At 39.1% G+C, this 18397-nt stretch overlaps 1 protein-coding gene across 3 annotated transcripts in view; it reads right to left on the minus strand.

The window, feature by feature from the left end:
- Window positions 1–18397, minus strand: part of sipa1l3 (signal-induced proliferation-associated 1 like 3) — a 93619-nt gene that overhangs the window by 26032 nt on the left and 49190 nt on the right. For all 3 annotated transcript variants that reach the window (XM_082182439.1, XM_082182438.1, XM_082182440.1), the window contains 5 exons: window positions 9635–11224; window positions 6961–7091; window positions 5589–5777; window positions 5237–5411; window positions 3407–3510 (listed from right to left, as the gene is read on the minus strand). In XM_082182439.1, coding sequence (XP_082038565.1) covers window positions 3407–3510; window positions 5237–5411; window positions 5589–5777; window positions 6961–7091; window positions 9635–11000 — 1965 coding nt within the window. In that variant the 5' untranslated portion in view covers window positions 11001–11224. The remainder of the gene's footprint in view (window positions 1–3406; window positions 3511–5236; window positions 5412–5588; window positions 5778–6960; window positions 7092–9634; window positions 11225–18397) is intronic.

The raw sequence follows: 18397 nt of genomic DNA on the forward strand, positions 1-18397 counted from the left end.
CATGGCGAAAGGGTGCGGCCAGAGCCGATGAGGGTGCGGCTATCGGTGTTTGTCTCGTTTCGCGGGAGGCTCATATAAAAATGGGCTGATTCCTGCCTGAAAATGTAGCTACTCGTCTTCGTTCTCGTCGCCGGGCTCCTCAATAAAAAATCCTTCATGGGAGGGTAACGGTGGGGGAGTCCGGTGGAGAGAAATCCTGCACAACTGAATGTAAACTGGCATTCAAATCTGCCTCCATTTTGTTTGCAACGCCCAACCTCCAACGATCCAATCAATTCCCGATGGATGAAATCAAGCCCCGCCCTACATTTTTTTCTAATTTCAGAAGCCGTTTCACTCGGATATACATCACAACAAGGAAAAAATGACAATCTCAACTTCCGTTTCATGCCGACTTTAAAGTTATTATTATTTTTTTTTGATTTTTTTTTTTTGTGGGTGTGTATGTATTTGTTGGTGTATATATTGATTTGTTTCCCTATCTTTTCATTTGATTATCTGTATGTGAATAAGTGAATGTTTATGTCAAAGTTTGTGTTGTCATATTATGTCATCTTTGTTATGTAATCTAAAAAGCAAAAAAAATTATAAAAATAAAATAAATAAAAAAGTGAGGATTTATACACTACTGCTATATTAAGCTTATTAAGCAACGCAACTGTTTTCAGCATTGATAATAGAACTGTTTTCTGAGCACCACATCATCATCATTAGAATGATTTCTGAAGGATCATGTGACTCTGAAGACTGGAGTAATGATGCTGAAAATTCAGCTTTGATCACATGAATAAATTACAGTTTAAAATATATTTAAATAGAAAATAGTTATTTTAAATTGAAATAATATTTCACAATATTACAGTTTTTAACTGTATTTTTGATCAAATAAATGCAGCCTTGTTGAGCATTAGATAATTCCTTAAACCAAACTTTCACATTTATATTCCAAATCAGTGCATAAAGGCAGCTATAGAATGATTTAAAAATTTAACTTTTCACCAAATGAAAAAAGATCAACCATTTTTTTGGGTGCGTAGATAAGTGTCTATAGCATTACTTTCATATGAAAAACAAAAGTGACTTAATGAATTATTAAATTAAATTTGATTCACTGAAGGCGGCTGATTGCCGAAACATTTCATTGATCCATGTGCTTTGTTGCGAAGTATAAAAAAAAGAAGTATAATTCATTAAGAATTATAAAATCATATAGTTTTTATATTATTTTATTTTTTTATATATTTTTATTTATTTAAATGTTTTATTGTGTTTGTGTCGACATGCCATCACAAAAAGGTCAACATGTATGTGAGGCAATACAAAATACTAATCTTGTTTTGTTTTTCAGACCAAATGTTATGTTTGGAAAAGTGCATAATTAATAATAAGCATAAGTCATACTTTATTCCTGTTTTTGAGTTAGTGTGTCTTTCGCAGAAAATGTCAGAAAAGTTTGCCTCCAATGTATATTGTCAAATGCGCAAGATCTTTATAATAAAAAAAAAATTATAATAAAAAAAAAAAGATTTATAAAATCAATGGAAAGGTTTTCAAAATAACTTTACAAAATTTAAACAAATATAATATAATAAAAAATATAATACATAAAAATCAGAATGTTAGAGGAATGTCATTACAGTGCTGTCTGGCGAGCAACGCTGCAAAGCCATCTGAAAACAGCCAGGAGTGCCATTCTCCGCTGTTATGTAGGAGTGTATTTGTCTATTCTAAGCTGTGAACAGAGCTGTGTGTTCTGCGAGTTACATGGACTCTCTCTAAAGTACTAGGAGAGCTGACAGCAGAGATGCTGAGAACCGATGTTTAAAACTGCTGTTGATCAACATAAATAGACCATGAAATTAAGAGCATCTCTATGTGTTAAAGAGACTGGCCTCCAGTCTGAGTCAGAGCAATAAAGGCTGCCCACCCGTTCACAACAATGTGAGGGCATCAATTATATAAGCTATCTTACATTTCAAACACACACAAAGGAAAAAAAACATGGAAACACTGCTCTTCCGTGAATGCTGACACTATCCCTGAGGAGTCCAGCGGGGGACACTCCTGTTCCCTGAGATTATCCTACAGCCTGACATCCCGTTCTATCTTCGCTACATCATCCCTTTCTTAATAGCTACAACACACTCCCATTTGTATTTGTGTGTGTGTGTGTGTGTGTGTGTGTGTGTGTGTGTGTGTGTGTGTGTGTGTGTGTGTGTGTGTGTGTGTGTGTGTGTGTGAAACAAATAAATATCTGAAAGATAAACACTGCCCTCTGCAGTTCAAATGAATTAACTTAAGTTCTGCACAACCAAATATGCACAACCAATTTTTTTATATATTATATTATATTATATTATATTATAATATTATATATTATTATATTATATTATATTATATATATTATATCTTCCTGCATACATTTTTTTGTGCATGTTTTAAGGCAAATAAATAAATTTATTTTCACAACAAATTTTGCTGCCTAATATTAACCCAAGCATCAACTAATAAATAAAAAATATAGATAATAATATAACATGTTTCATCCCAATCCCCACTGAACCCACACTGCAATCAAATACCAATAGATAATTAATAATAATAATAATAAATAAAAAAATAATGCACCTGTCTTATACTCTTATACCCTGTATTAAACCAAGCTAAATAAAACATGATACATAAATAACAATAATTATTAAATATTAAAAATGTTACTAAAATGTGTTGAGATGAATTCAAGTCTCTCATTTTATTATTTCCCTTTTAATAGTCTATTTCACTCAGAAATACATCACACTATGCAAGTTAAATGTGCAAATACTGAATCATGTTGTATTTAAGCCCGTTTTTAATGAATGTTTTTAGGTCAAAGCTGTTGACTCATACGCATGAAACTTCCTGAGGGCAAAAGATGCCACATTACTGGATTTTAATCAACAGCATGGAAATCACTTGGACAACCACACCCTGCTCTGATTCATACAGCAGTGCACATACAAACAGAGGGAGAACTTGACAATAACGAACCAAAAGAGAACAATTCCTTCATAACCACATGTAACAAAAAATATAGACTCTGTGAGTGGACGTCCAGAAGCTGTGGACACTCCTTTTGAATGAAAAAAAAGAGTTGTGGCACATCCACTGGATTTACTGCTGCCACTTCATAAACTTTACTACCATTCCAGATGTTTCTTTGCAAACTGGGTCTGCCACATACAGCCCCACCACAAACACACTGGCGGATAAGAGTAAAGAAAATGAACAGCATCTGAACAATGTGCAAAGCAATCTGGGAGTCCGTCCAGGTGGGAGAGAGGGGGGGATGTGTCAGGATAAGTTGGGTCATGTCTGTGCTATACAGGCTCTTAGAGATGCACTGGTGAGCATGTGTGTTTCATACCTGTTGAGGATTATTGGGCATGTATGGAAGCATGGTGGACACGTGAAACATGATCTCGTAGTCCTGATAGGTGGTATACAAGGAGTGTGTTCCAGTTGAGTCCGCTGTTAAACAATACACATGCATATTAATGATTATGACGTCCAGTGAAGACCACACTGAAAATATAGACTAAAAGTTGTGACAAAACTAATGAATATTTTATTCATGATGATCAGGATTTACACAGTTCAAGTGCTACTGTATGATGTTTATACCGCCTGTTATGTGCTATTCGCTTTCACACTGTTGCTAAAGAAATGCTACTTTGTACACTCTTCATATCGCAGCCCTGCAAAGATGACAGAAAACTTGCAATTGAGAACATGAGAGCAATTGCATATTAGATCTAACATTTAATGGTGATTAAGCGCGAACTGGACGCATCAGTGAATTGTGAGATATTTTACTAAATAAAATGATCCTGTCAGAACTTTATTCAGGGATGTAAACAGCGCGCTTTTCGGCGCCTCCCGTTTTTTTTCACGTCAGTTTGGGTGACTTGGGTCTGAGAGCGTCTGATTATAATTTCACAAAGTCATCTGAAGCCATTCCATAGCTTAATGTGAGGGACAGAAGTCTATTTACATCATTAAATTAAAGTTTACGGAAACTCGTTTTCCCTCCTCTGCGGCTGTCAATCATTCTCCATTCAGTATTCAAACAGCGCGGGCGCCTCGTCCGGTTACAGCAGGATGCACGGTAAAACTCTCTCCAATATGATATATTCACATTATAATGTGAACTTTTAAATGTGCACTTGTGCAGCGCTGCACACTGTGACTCCATGTTGCTTTGAGCACATCATTCTGCACCCGCGATGCGCATATACGCTTTGTGCGCTCTGTTTTGAAGCGTTTCATATTATCATGGTTTTGCGCACTGAAAGATTATTAAAAGCCTATATTTTTTATGCCTAGCCTAGCCTGCACAATACATTTAAAATAAGCATAATTTAATTGTATATCATTTCTGTGTAGTGTAGTGTAGGCTATATAAATATATACACTTCTGAATTCTTGACATTCATATATAAATATAAAATTGTGAAATGTATGATTGCCTGATTGAAATTTATAAAAGTACTAATAGTAATTTGTTTTTATTAACATGTTTAGATTTGATAAAATTACTGTGCAGATTTTCTCAAGAATTACTTTTTGCTGCTGATATATACACTCACTAAGTTTAATAAAAAATACATAATACATTTATGTAATATTTAAAGGTGTTAACTGTAATCTTAAACTGCAAAATGATAACTTACAAAGGATTAAATTCATCACAATTATGTAAGTATCTGGATATTTGCCGCGGGGCGAGGGCTTCGATAACTTCTTTTTTGACTATACATGTGTTTGCATCCCTGTTTATTATAAGCAAGCTTATATGAGGTTTTACGACGTTTCAGTGTGGATGAGAAAATGTGAAATGCTTTAAAACGCTAGTGTGGACGGAGAGTCCATTTTCAAATGTATCCGGATTAACGTAGCCAAAGATTTTAACTTAAACAGTGCAGTGTGTCATTTCTGCACCACCAAATTGAATTACAATCTGTTTTAATTCAGTCCTGAGCAAGATTTTGGGCCATTGATAATTCCCAGTGAATTCTTGTAGCTACCCAGCGTGGTGCTCCAAATATAACCAAGAGACCATCAAAATGTATTCTCACACTACGCTTTTCATGGTCGCAGTGGAATCAGATTAACAGAGATGTGATTTATCGCTTGACACTTCATTGTGTTGAGCCTTTTTAGGAAACATGTAAGAGAGACAGAAAGCCATGCTCACTTTTGGTGTCTAGCTGGGCAGCATATTTGTTGAAACCCCTCAGACACACAGTTTCTCCCAGCAGATCGAGGAAGGCGGTGAAGGCTGGCGTAGCCTCTTCATTGTTGTACATCTCCTCCTCCGTGCTCTGCCCCGCTCGACACAGCAGGATGCCCACTTTGTGTTTCTGACTGAGCTATAGAACACACACAGTTGCGGAGCCGGTGTTACACACACACACACACAAATACATGAAATAACACTTCCTTTTATATTGTTTGGGGACAATTAATTTAAGAACTCATTGACGGACTTTTGACACTTGACTTTAATCAGTCAGGATGTAGTGTCCGACTGGTCATCCTTTACTCACCCCCTGCTCGTCCAGTTTAAGAAGCTGCTCTGTGACCTTTGGCGTGCTGAGAGCCAATCGCAGACAGGACACGCTAAGCTCTGGAAGCACATACTCCAGAACTTCTTTTAGAGGCAAACCACGAACCGTTCCGTGCTTCGCTGTGGACAGAACCGAGTCCTCCAGGATCGCTCCTCGCAATGTGACCAGCTGCAGCAGCCACAGGAAACCATGTGGGGAGAAACACACACACACACACACACCCCATCATCATCATCAAATACCATCATATGACAGACCGAATATCCTCTGAGAGCATGTGACAGAGCATGAGAATGATTATGAATGGCTGAAAAATGGTGTGCAGAAGTGCCCACTGTGTGGCATCCTTTCCCCACTGCTCCCTGACTCATTGCTTGCAGCATCTGTTAACCTCTCACATGCTGATGCTAAAGCCATTAGCTACTGTAAAATTAGTAGAAACAGGTGGAAACACTGGAATTCTTATAATAGTTTGTTTTTGAGGCTTGTGTTTCTGATTTCTCCTGTGGCATTGGTCACACATCTGAAGACATCATATGACTGGGTCACATGAACATCCACCCGTTCAATCATTCAACTCGAACATTTGACCAAAATAACACTCTTGAACTAGTGTGCACGTTCAAGGCCGTTTTGAGCACATCTTTAGTGGGAATAATGACTGTGTGAGTGTGAATGATCTGAAGACGCTGCATTGTTCAGAGTGGGTGAGTTTGATGTGTCCAGACAGCCATGTAATCTGACTAAACCCAGCAGAGCTGCAGTCATACCAGTAACAGCTCAGCACTTTTCAAACACGCCATTATTAAGCAATGGTAACCTCATGGTCTTTATCGCAAACACGCAAGGCACCAAGCACACTCAGAATTTATTTTCACTTAATGTAACTTCATGATTTATAAACACATGACATGAACCAGAGGCATCATGCTCTTTTATATTCATAAAAATGTCATAGGTGCATAGAGAAGCCCAAAGTACTCAAAATTATTCACAGTGTCTCATATTTTGTTTTTAAAACCACAAACAAGTTAAAAAAATAGTCTCAGGATCCTTACATTGTTCCCTATTGTGCCTATAAATGGCCCCAAAGGTATAGGGTTCTATCAAATGGCCCAAAAGTCTTATTGTCAAGCAGTTTTATCAGATTTAATCAGATAATAGTGAGAACAGAGAACAATAAGCTTCAGTTTCAGGCTCAAAGAGGTAAATAAAAGTGGCTGGAGAAGCCCATGGAGTCTGTGGGTGTTTGTAGGAGAGTAAATCATCCTGTCATGGGTCCTGATTTGAGCCCCAGTTTGATCCAGGTTTATTTAATTTAACTTGCACATATTTTTCCTGTTATACACACCTCACTAGTGCGAAAGATGATGCGGTACTGGTACTGGTCCTTTAAATCTTTGGTATCGTCCAGTTTCTCTCGCCGGATGCTCAGAGCCACGGGCCCCAGCTTCTCATCGGTACCAAAGTAGTTCCAGTGCTCTGTGGAGAGAGAGAGAGAGAGAGAGAGAGAGAGAGAGAGAGAGAGAGAGAGAGAGAGAGAGAGAGAGAGAGAGAGAGAGAGAGAGAGAGAGAGAGAGAGAGAGAGAGAGAGAGAGAGAGAGAGAGAGAGAGGAGAGAGAGAGAATGAAAGAACATAGAGAGAGGACATAAAAAAGACAGATTAATACCATTAATACAGAAAATGAGACGATATAGAAGAGAAGAAAATAATTAATGAGGTGAAGACAATGGAGAGGAGAAAAGTGGAAGTCGATATGAAGGATGAGAGATGGAAGGAAGGACACAGGGGGACAAAGAAGGGATTTATAAGGAAAACCTACAAATCCAGGTCATGGTGGCTATCGAACTTCCTATAGGTTTTATGAGCATTCAAATCTAATAAAAAACCATGGACAAAGCCAATACTACACACGCTTTTGAGAATAAAGGAATGATTATTCTCCTGTGTTTCCTACAGGTTTTTGCAGAGGAGGATAGAGACTTCTAAAATCTGCAAACTGTCCAAACTTGCTTAATAACACTATTTGTTTAACATATTATTTTGTTTTTAAATGGCAATACAACATTGAAAATATATTTTTTTTATTTTAGTTTCAATAGCTTTTTGCTTTAAATTTTGATCATTGCATTCAAGACAAACATAACCGCACATAATGTGGTTTGTCTGTGAATCAGTGAGAAAGTGGTCTCCTGTGGTCCTTTCGGTCTGATTCAACTACTGGTTCAAAAAGGAACATGCATGTGATTCGTTCACAAAAAGGACTGCATGTTCCACATGCTTGTTTCCACATGTTTCCGTGTGCATTTTTGTTTTTGCATGCTATGGGGCATCACACACTGCTATACTCGACTGATTTACTCAAAAATACTACAAAGGAAGAAGCATGATGTGAACGTGATATCCTTAAATTTTCCAGCCTTAATTTCTTGATGGCATTTGGGATAATGTTTCTTTAATCTGTCATCCGGTATTTCTCATCACATGATATGAGTTTAGTTGTTTTGTGAGGGCTCTGAAAGTTCAGGAAACTTGAGTTGAGAGAATTATAAGTCTCAGGAGAATGCGGATATGGGCTTTTTAATAACGCAGCAAAGATTTTGATACTATGCAAAATGTTGCCCTTCCGGACTGAGGAATGCCAAATCAGTACAGCTATATGGCTGGCACTACAACACAATACACATGCAATACTTTAGTGACTCATTGACTAAGTACCTCAAAGAGTGTTGCTGCACTGGTTAATTAAACGGGTAACAAGAAGTAATTGGCACCAAAAGGTAAAATACCTTAGTGGCTTGGAATCCTCATTAAGTTAAACATTTACACTTAAATTAGAAAAACAGATCACACAATGAAAAGTATGGCTTAAAGGTGAAAATTATAATTTTAAAGTTAAAATACTTCCTCTTTCCCATCTTACAATGGAAAGACAACTATAAGTGAGCCAATGATAGGCTGATTCTCCCGAAAGGTATAAAGCCTGTGGCGGCATTAAAACATCACAATTAACTGAGCAACCAGGCCAACACAGCAACGTAAGCTCAACAAATAGCATGAGTTTGGAGCAGGATTAGCCTATCTTTTCATCTAAACAATTTCAGATAGGAGGAAATGTATGAAAATTTGTTTTGCATTTGCATTTGATGCCGCTAGTGGTGCAAAATTTACACACTTGACCTTCACATATCTTTTACATGGGACATTTGTCATTGTATCCATATTTCCATGTTAAGACGGTTGCATTTTGTGCTGCTCAACTTGAAAATATAAAACTAGTATGCATGCCCTTTCTGGCATGCAGCCTGGTCATCAAAAACAAACTTCCAAAAATCTGGATGACAGAGATTACTTCTGAAATGGTAACCTTTATCTCACCAACTTTACTCTTCATAAAAACAGACAACTAATTAGAGCATTCAGATAACTCGTATCTGCAAGGATTTATCTAATGTGGCTACGAGGTGACGAGCGTGCTATTTTTAGACTTTGTGGGTTGTTTTTACAACATTGGCATTTTAGAAAGCAAGACCTTTAGTGAGATTAACATTTGGGAGGCAGATGTGTGGCAGGAGTTTAGCTTCAGCTCCAGTTTGTGCTTCTATTGGCTAATAGTAAGAAGCATTGATAATTGTGGCATGCTTTGATAATCTCTTCCAAAGGAAGAACTATAGGTGGAACTTGGTTTTGCAGGATTAAATGAGCTAAAAATATGGCAATCCCAAAGACAAAGTCCTGTAGTGTGACTAAATGAAGGGAAACCACTAAATTTAGGAGTATATTTGAGGCTAGGGCTGTACAGATACAATTGGAGGTCTCTATGAGGTGCTATATTGAACATAAATTATGTAAACCATAAAAGAGAGATTGAAGCTGATCCTGAAAACGCATTGGGTTTCAAATGCAATCCAATTATTCAGATATATATTCAGATGCATTACATATTCTGATAAATGTATCAATGTAGTTGGAGGTTCTAGTTGACCCAACCTAAAATCAATTATGAAAACCATAAATGTCCTACCTTTCCCATAAAAGTGCTCTTGGTAGTATTTGGCACCCAGGTCAACATGCTCGATGCAGTGCTGCTGCAGTCTCTCTAACCTGGTGGCCCGAACTTCTGGCAGTACCTCCAGTTTGGACACACTGGCATTACTGCAGCGAAGGTGAAGCTGAGCCTCCACCACAGCAGCCTCTCCTCGCTCCGCCCACGAGCTCAAGAAGCTGACGTTACGTTCCCCATAGCTTCCGGTCTCATTGAGAAATTGCGGGCAGCTCAGCAACAACTGTTGCTGAGAGTTGGGGTTAACGCTAGCTGGACCACCCTGCTCTGAATGTTCCAGTCCAAGGGTTGATCCTTCTGATAGGTCTCTGACACTGAGGTCATCAGTGCTAGAAAAGTTGGGCTCCACTCCACCCAGAGCAATAGCTCTGGAAACTGCCAAAGAAAGAGCAGCTGAAGAGGCAGCCGAAGCTCCGGTGGCCGTATTTCGCCGTTGGGCGGCGTAGCTACGCCGAGCTGCTGCCTCGTGCAAGTCAAACAGAACGCTCTGAGAGTCATAGTGGGCAAAACTTCGCACACATAGCCAGGGTTTGGAAGACAATGTCTCGGGGGGCCGTGTATCATCCGCATCACCACGTGGATTCTCTGTTTCACCCCGACTGGAGCTACGGAGTTTGCGGAATAAAGAGGAGGTGCCAAGGGATGACTCCGTTCCCCCACTCTTTTTGCGTACACGATTCTCCGGGCGGTCATCGGGCTGTGGCGTCGACAAGAAGGCATGTGAAGAAGGTCCCTCTAAAGAAGCACCAAGCAGCTCTCCAAGCTTGGCAGGGGCTGTGCTACGCTGGTCTGGTCGCTCCTGTTGGAACTGATTGAGCATATCAAAGAAGCTTTGCTCAGACACAGCCTGTACGTTGATGGAAGAGGTACTGCCATATTCCCGGAACAAGCGACTTTCGACCTCCGATTCATCTTGCTCACTCAATGTAATCTCGCTGTTGGAGCGCTGTCGGAGGGGAGCAAATACGGAAGTCCGAAACCTTGGTGGTGTGCCTGGGGGCCTCGGACCTGATTCAAGGAAGTCACCATCCCTGGTAACTCGCTGTGGAAACCTGATCACACCTCCATGTGTAAGCCCATCCTCACTGTTGTTGTCATCCGGATGATTGCCTTGGCCATTCTCAAGCAGCGATTCTCTTGACAGTGCCCTGCGTGGAGGCCACTCAGCAATCCGAGCTCGAACCCCCATTTTGGGCACTGAGACACGGGGTGGAGCTGGATCGCCGATGGAAGAGTGGCCATTATGGAGGGGTAGACGGAGATGGGGTGGAGGAAGAGGTTGAGAGAGAGGGGTGGCACACACCCCTGTATCTCTGTACATGTTCATGGAGCCCACTGTAGTCTCAGGGCCAAAGATGAGGGCAGGGGTTGTGGGGAAGAAAGCATCCTGGATCGAGACTTCTGGTATTCTGTGAGGAGGAGGTGAGATGGACAAGCTCCACACTGCTGTTGCTTCCTCCTCTCACACTCATTTCTTTAGTAGGAAAGGACTAACCTTCCCTAATCTTTTTGGAACAATCATAAAGCTCAAAGGCCACTCAAATCACAGACCTGCAAAAAGGCAAGAAACAAAGAACAATTAGTATGGATTTCATTTAATCTGGATACTTATATACAACATATGAAAACATTTCAGTTTTTTGGGTTTGTGATCTTTTTTCCTTTCCCTACATACCACTTACTCTAAGCACTTTGGAGCCCCTACTTCTCCCAAGCCCTTTTTCTAATATTGTGATGTTATTTTCCTCAAGGGGATAGCAGTTTTGAGAGAAAAATGCAGAAAAAAGCTGACTGAAACTAAAATAAGAAAAAGGGAGTAGGATGAAAAAGAGACAAGAAGAGAAATAGGTTGGTATGAGAAAGAGGAAGTGAGATGATCGGATTTCAGAAGTTGATTTCTCATATTCTCTTGGGGCTAATCTCTATTCCTCTTCCTGGCAGATATTCTGTATTAAATCCACTAATACTACTTTATTTTATTTTTTTAAATATACAGTCAAGAAAATAATTAGCCAAAATCTATAAGCAAGCAACTACAACACCTAGTTCTACTTAGCAGCTGACCAATATTGTTACCTGATGTGATGTAACAACAGATGTAGATATTACTTGCAAATTAAGTGTGAATGAGTAGATACACCAACTGACAAAAGTAATAGAACAAATGGCCTTCGACCTGAGGGGCACCTTGATCACTCAGCGTATTGATTTTGGACATAAAGGAGCGAACCAAAAGTCTGAAAATGTGAAAGTCAGATGTAGTTTACTAGCTAAGTAAGTGTTTATCAACAGTTACGGCAAAGCCCAATGCCTACTACTACTAGGGCTGTCACTTTGCGTTAGAAAATCGATTGCACAATCGATCGGGCCAACCAACACAAGTTTCGAAAACGAAAATAGGGAATAGATTTTAACGGCCTTCTCTCGGAGTGCGTCCAGCTCGTCACGATACGCCCGCAGCGAACGCGCCTCACACAGCAACTGCAGGCTCTGACAAACACGCATAACAGCAAATTATACTTCTGCATAATGTGTCTCTTTTTACAACAAACATGTGAATTCTGCCGGTATTCAGACAGTCTCGTGTATACAGATACAGATTCGGGCTACAGTCTACAATCGCCTACGTAGGCAAAATTTGTTTGACATTTCTAATCGTAAACACAGCCATGTTGAAGCCTGCAGTAATGTTTCTCATTGATGTTATGGCAGTCCACTCTGCTTATTGTTTTTCGAGAATGTTGCACTCCTGTTTGTCATTGTGCACGAAACTTCTCGCCAATAAATCATCAGGAATATTTGCTGACTTGTGCGCGTCTCAAGCGCCCTCTTTACGTTCGTCCTAATGCCTGTTAGTTGTCTGTGGATTTGCCTATATTTGGCGTTGAAAATGGAAATGTCTTTAGACATGGAAAATCGATTTTACAATCGATTCAGTGAACACTTATGTCACTTAAGATTTTTTCACAAAAGTGACAGCCCTAACTAGTACTATATGACCACGCCTCCCTGATACTCCGACAGGTGCTGATAGATTTACCAGCCATGAAAACCATCACCCTGGTCAGTCACATGACAGCTATGACAGATGGAGACGTTGGGTCAGCAGGGTGAAGCGTCCAATTACCTGAGAGATAGCTGAAAGTAAGATTAGGATTCTGCCCACATTCAGCTGCATACAAAAGGGGTTACATAACAAGGACTCTGTGCTGGATTACTGATGGGAACTGCTGAGTAGATAATAAGGTGGACTGTTTTACAGACTTAACCAAGAATGCATAAGCATAGGATTGTGATACACGCTAGATTTTGAATGAGACGCTCAAACTTTGTGACAGAGAGAAAGGCCCCTTGAGTCTCAGAGTATCTTCACATGCTTCATCCCTCACTGTGAACAAATGACAAAATGAAACTGACAGAAAGTCAAAGAACAAGACAAACACAAAAAGACAGGATACTAGGGAGAGGCAGGAGTAGAGCAAACAGAGGAGCGGGAAGAGAGGAAATCTGACAGGGTTTGTGGTGAAGGAATCCAGGGAAGAGAGCAAGAGGGAATCTGAATCCCAGTGACTCGCTTTAATATGAAAGTCAGCTTGAATCAGGCTTCACTGCAGCTCAGTGACTATGAAAAGCCACTCAGCATCGCCTGTTCCTCCGTGTAACTTCACGTTATCTCCCTTTTCATTGTCTCTCACCATCTCTGTCTATTCCATTGCACTCCATCCATCCAAATATTAGGTTAAACATCCACAGCTTGTCTCTCTGTTTGTGATAAGTAGGCTACAGTAATAGCAATGTATGAGACATCTGTCCATTTTTCATTTCAACGGCATTGCTATTGTTTAATGATCTGAGTACTGGCCAAAGAACAGCACACTATATACCACTTTCCCTCCAAGATTAACACCATCTACAAGACATTTCTCATATATCATGTCTCTGAGGTGAGATTTAGGCACAATCCCCCCTCAAAATATATCCCTTCAGGCAAAGGTTCTTTATTTTCAATAATTCATTTCAAGGTTAGTCTTGATTAAAAAAAATCTATAATGTTTCCATAAGTTCCTTTTCAGACCACAATTTACATCTGTACACTAGTTATGAAATAATTACTGATGTGTAGCGTACATCAAATTTATCCTCTGGATATTAGATTACAATGATGCATGGCTAATTCATGAAACAAAAACAACTTCAATACAATCCAGTCAGAACTTAAAACGTGTTATTCACAGTGTTTGCTCTCAGCTATGCCACTGGCAATAGTCACTGATTTTAAATGCATTGCGTGGAGCACTGCACTGAAGGTGGCTTTTTGTTTCAGTGAACGTAAAAAGCACTTCAAGGTGAGTTTGTGTAAAAGTTTCACCCCCAACATTTTGGCAGATGGCACATCCCAACACTCACAGGGCAAGTTCACAACAGCAGCTGCAGAAATAAGGGGGAAATAATGTGTTACTTTCAAACTGAATGTTTCGGTTTCCCTGTAAAGCCTGTAAAATCCTTGTTTTTATTCTGTCTGAGTGAACTGGGAAAAGCAAGTATGAACTGTGTGAATATGCATACGTTTAAACTAACACACTACTGGGAAGCAAGCCGAGACCAAGTGCCAGATCTGAAAGACTTCAAACTGTTTTTAATTGTTCACATAGTAATTAGCTCAGATTGTGCTAGCTCAAACTGAGACCACACACACACACAGGCATGTAAACCAGTAGTGATTTTAATTCAACTAACTTGGGTCTCATGATCCCTCCATCACATCAGACATCGAAAGACAGGGTTTGGTGTTGGTTTGTGAGCCCTGGAGCTTTAAATCACACTAATTTCCTCTCGCTCGTACAATTGCAGCCTACAGCAAGTGACTCAGCTTATACCTGCCACAGACTGCCAGTGCCAGGACAAGATCTGTCAATCACAACACAGCTTGTTTCCTCTGACGATTTCCTGTCACTGTTTTTGGGGCGTCAGACATGAACCCCCTGGTGATTGTGTGTTTAAAATGGAAAGATGTGCAGTGGAGGGTACGGGCTGGGCGTTTGATCTGCCCTATAGGGTTTACTTGACTGGGTGTGGAGGACAGAGGAAAGCATATGATGCTGGAAATGAAAGGTGAGGGTCATGGTGAAGAGAGGAAGGTCGATACGGTTTCATGAGACTGTGTTTTGGACTCGCATTCGCTTCATGTGTGCGGGCATGGGGCCAGTCATAATCCTTTAATTCACTAAGATAAGCGATGAAGGTCAAAGGTGCATAAAATCCATTGTGTAAGTGAAAGCTAATCAATAAAGCAGAGAAAACGCATCCAAATATGAATTATAGATTAGAGGAAGGGGTGTGCATGTGCCACACAGTGGGAGTAAGCAGAACACACGGACACTTATTCTGTATGTTCATAAAATCGACTAGTCTTGGTTATATGAATGACTGGTCTGTCTTATATGAAAAATTATTAGTGATGTCAGCCAAAAAGTTGTTTAGTTGTTATATTTTTATTAAAGGCTACTATAAACATTTTATTTCGATTAATACTGATAAATCTTACACATTAAGACTAGAAACATGATGACCTAAGCTGATATTAATTTAGAAAGCATGGTAGCCAATGGCCACATAAAGCTGATATATACGATATGACACACAATTTAATTTAAAGATGACACATAACACACTGCAAATAACACATTGCAAGTAAATTTGTTTCATTATTTATATTTTGCATTTATATTTTTGCATATTTACTAAAGCAGGAAATAAATACTTTAAAAATAAATTGATAAGATTTTTTTTTTTTTTTTTGATGAAAAAAATAAACCTGTAAAATAAACAGTTACAATTTGGATAGCAAATTCTTGGTTCCATCATTCCATTATAGTATTTTGCACAAATGAAGGAATTTACACACATGACTATAATGAAAGGAACAATGTAAGCACTCAATAATCTGGTATGTTTGTGTGCACCAGAAGTTTACACAACACCATTTTCAACTAAAAATGGAAAAATACGTATGCTTTTTGGTATTTACACGACAATGGCGTTTTGAGGGCCTGAAAACGTGTTTCAGAGTGGACATTATGTAAAACGCTGTCTCCACGTAAACTACAAAAACGTGAATTTGTGCAAATGGTGACATCCTGCGCTTGTGTTTTACGTGTCTACAGGCACATAGTGTTTCTTTACAAAGTGAAATTGCCAGTTACTGGCCTGGCAGCATAATCAGCAATTTTACTGTTACTGTTAAACAAAGACAGTAGTAAACTAGAAAGTAAACTGTTCATAGCACTGTCAAAGCTAAATTCCTGGTGCTGTCAATATAAAAGATGTGCTTCTGACACTTATCGCCAAACAGACAAACATATTAACCAATGCAAATTTTAAAAAGGGCAAATATCAGCTTATAGATCAGCCTTGATGTTATTCAGGGACTTTGTTAAAGTATCACAGTCATCCCAAAACACTGACATCCTCTGAATAAAAACAGGAATTTTGCTCAATTTTAAAGAAAATGAATTGCTAAAGGTTGTGAATTTGTTGCAAAGTCAGTTTTGATGACTATAGCATTGGGTAATTCAAGAGAAATTCAATTAGAGATAACTTTTTAGAGAGGGTTGTGCAATGCTGGCAATAGTTCCTGTTAGCATTCTAAACAACAGCATGCCATAAGTCTTAAAAGTTAAAACCATATAAATAGTTGCGTTTCTAAATTATTCACCGAAAATCATCTGATACAAAACCAAAAAAGAAATGAAAAAAAACACATCACTAACTGACCAGTTGGTTGTTGGATGGCCTGACGCATCTGGGACTGTAGCCAGAAAATAATGATCTCAGGAGGCCAGCGGGCTACTAGGAAATGCCCATGTGTGCCATCTGGCTGGCATGTGATCAAACAGTGCACAGGTGTTTGGGTTTGTGAATGTGACAGTGAGAGCTATAGTACACATGTAGTGTCTAAGCACATGGCTAAAAAGGAAAAGGAATAGGCCTAGTATATTCATAAAATAATATAGTGTAAAAAAATATCCATATTGTACATGATGGTGCCAAAATTGAATACTGACCAATTCATAAGCCATAAAAACACCTGATCATGTTTGCTAAAACAACATGGTAGAATTCACACTTGACTGGCCAGGAAACCAAAAGAATTTGGAAGAATCCAGAAGCGGAGCAGCAAAACGAGAGGAGGAGGAAGTGAATTCTGCCTAAGGGCAACACAACTCGAAACACCAGTTTGTCCTTGGGGCTCCTAAACACAGCATTGCAAACACATACATAAACACACTTTGTTCAGATCATTGATAGATGAGCCATTATCACACCATGTAAACACACAACACAGAAGAGGAAAAACAGGTCAGCCCACACACCAGACAAACAAATCAAGAATTGAAACAAACAAATGAGGCTGCAGGCCGAAAATCTCCCAGGTGGGGCGTCAGGGAGTGTCCTTCTGTCTGTTTATCTCGACAACAGGGCTCTTAATACCACCAACAAACATCTCTTACTGTGCAACTGAACGAAAAGCTTGTTATGGTATCCCACTAGCTGTCTTTCTGGACCTAGAGAGCTGCCTAGTGCCTACCTAGACATTTTTACACAAAACACAGGTCTGTCAAGACAAACATTCAATTTTAACGGTCACATGTGCCTATGATGACAAGGTGGGCAGCTCACTAGGTTTTGAGTGTCGAACCGAACAGTGAATGATGCTCAAAAATGGAAACTAGGTGGTGAACTTAGTAGGTTTTGGGTCTGAAACCAAACATGTTGACTCGAACGTCTAAATTGTTACAAAAGTGTTACATTTCAAACTGAACATTCCAAAATGGAAACAAATGTTTTAAATCAAACATTGAACTGAACATGTTGAATCAGATATGACAAACTGAACATTCCGACATGCCAACAATGTTCGCAAATGCCGTCCAGGCAGTGATCTGTCAATCTGAATGTTACAACATGTCTATGGTGTACAAAAATGTTATCTATATAGAGAGGTAATCAGCTGACTAGATATTGAGTGTTGAATCATACGCGATAAATCAAACTTTCTAAAACGTCTATGATGCTCAAACATGCCCGATAGTGAACACACATTATGTCCGAAACCAAACATGTCAATCATTCCAACATCTCTGTGATTCTTCATGTCATCTAGGTAGGGGTCAAATAAGGTAGAGGTCAAATTCTGTCTTGGCAGTAAGGTTACTAGGTACCTGATGTCAATTCAAATGTTACAGCATGTCTATAAAAACGTTTTAGTTTCGCAGTCGGCTCACATGTTGTATCAAACACGTCAAAATCAAATGTTTCAACGTGTTTATGATACTAAACATGCCATCTAAATGCCAAACCAAACATAACAGAACATTTCAAAATCTAATTGAAAGTGTCAAATCAAACATGCACTGAGCAATTCAACACCAATGATGCAGAAAAATTCTGTAGTTACCTCATTAAGAAAACATTAAATCAATCATGGCAAACTGAACGTTCCAACATGCCAATGATGCTCAAAAATGCTGTCTAAGGAGTAGCTTACTAGAGTAAGGTTACTAGGTTCTGAACCTGAAACTGAACATGTCAATTTAAATATTTCAACAAGTACCTATGAGCATTCACTACCCAGAATAATTTATTTTTTGTATGAAGTGTTGATGTGTAGCGGCCCCTCCTCTACATTATATATAAAATTTAAATGGGATAAAGAAGTAAAGA

This window comes from Leuciscus leuciscus (genome assembly GCF_965113295.1).
Source record: "Leuciscus leuciscus genome assembly, chromosome: 10".
Classification (NCBI taxonomy): Eukaryota; Metazoa; Chordata; class Actinopteri; order Cypriniformes; family Leuciscidae; genus Leuciscus; species Leuciscus leuciscus.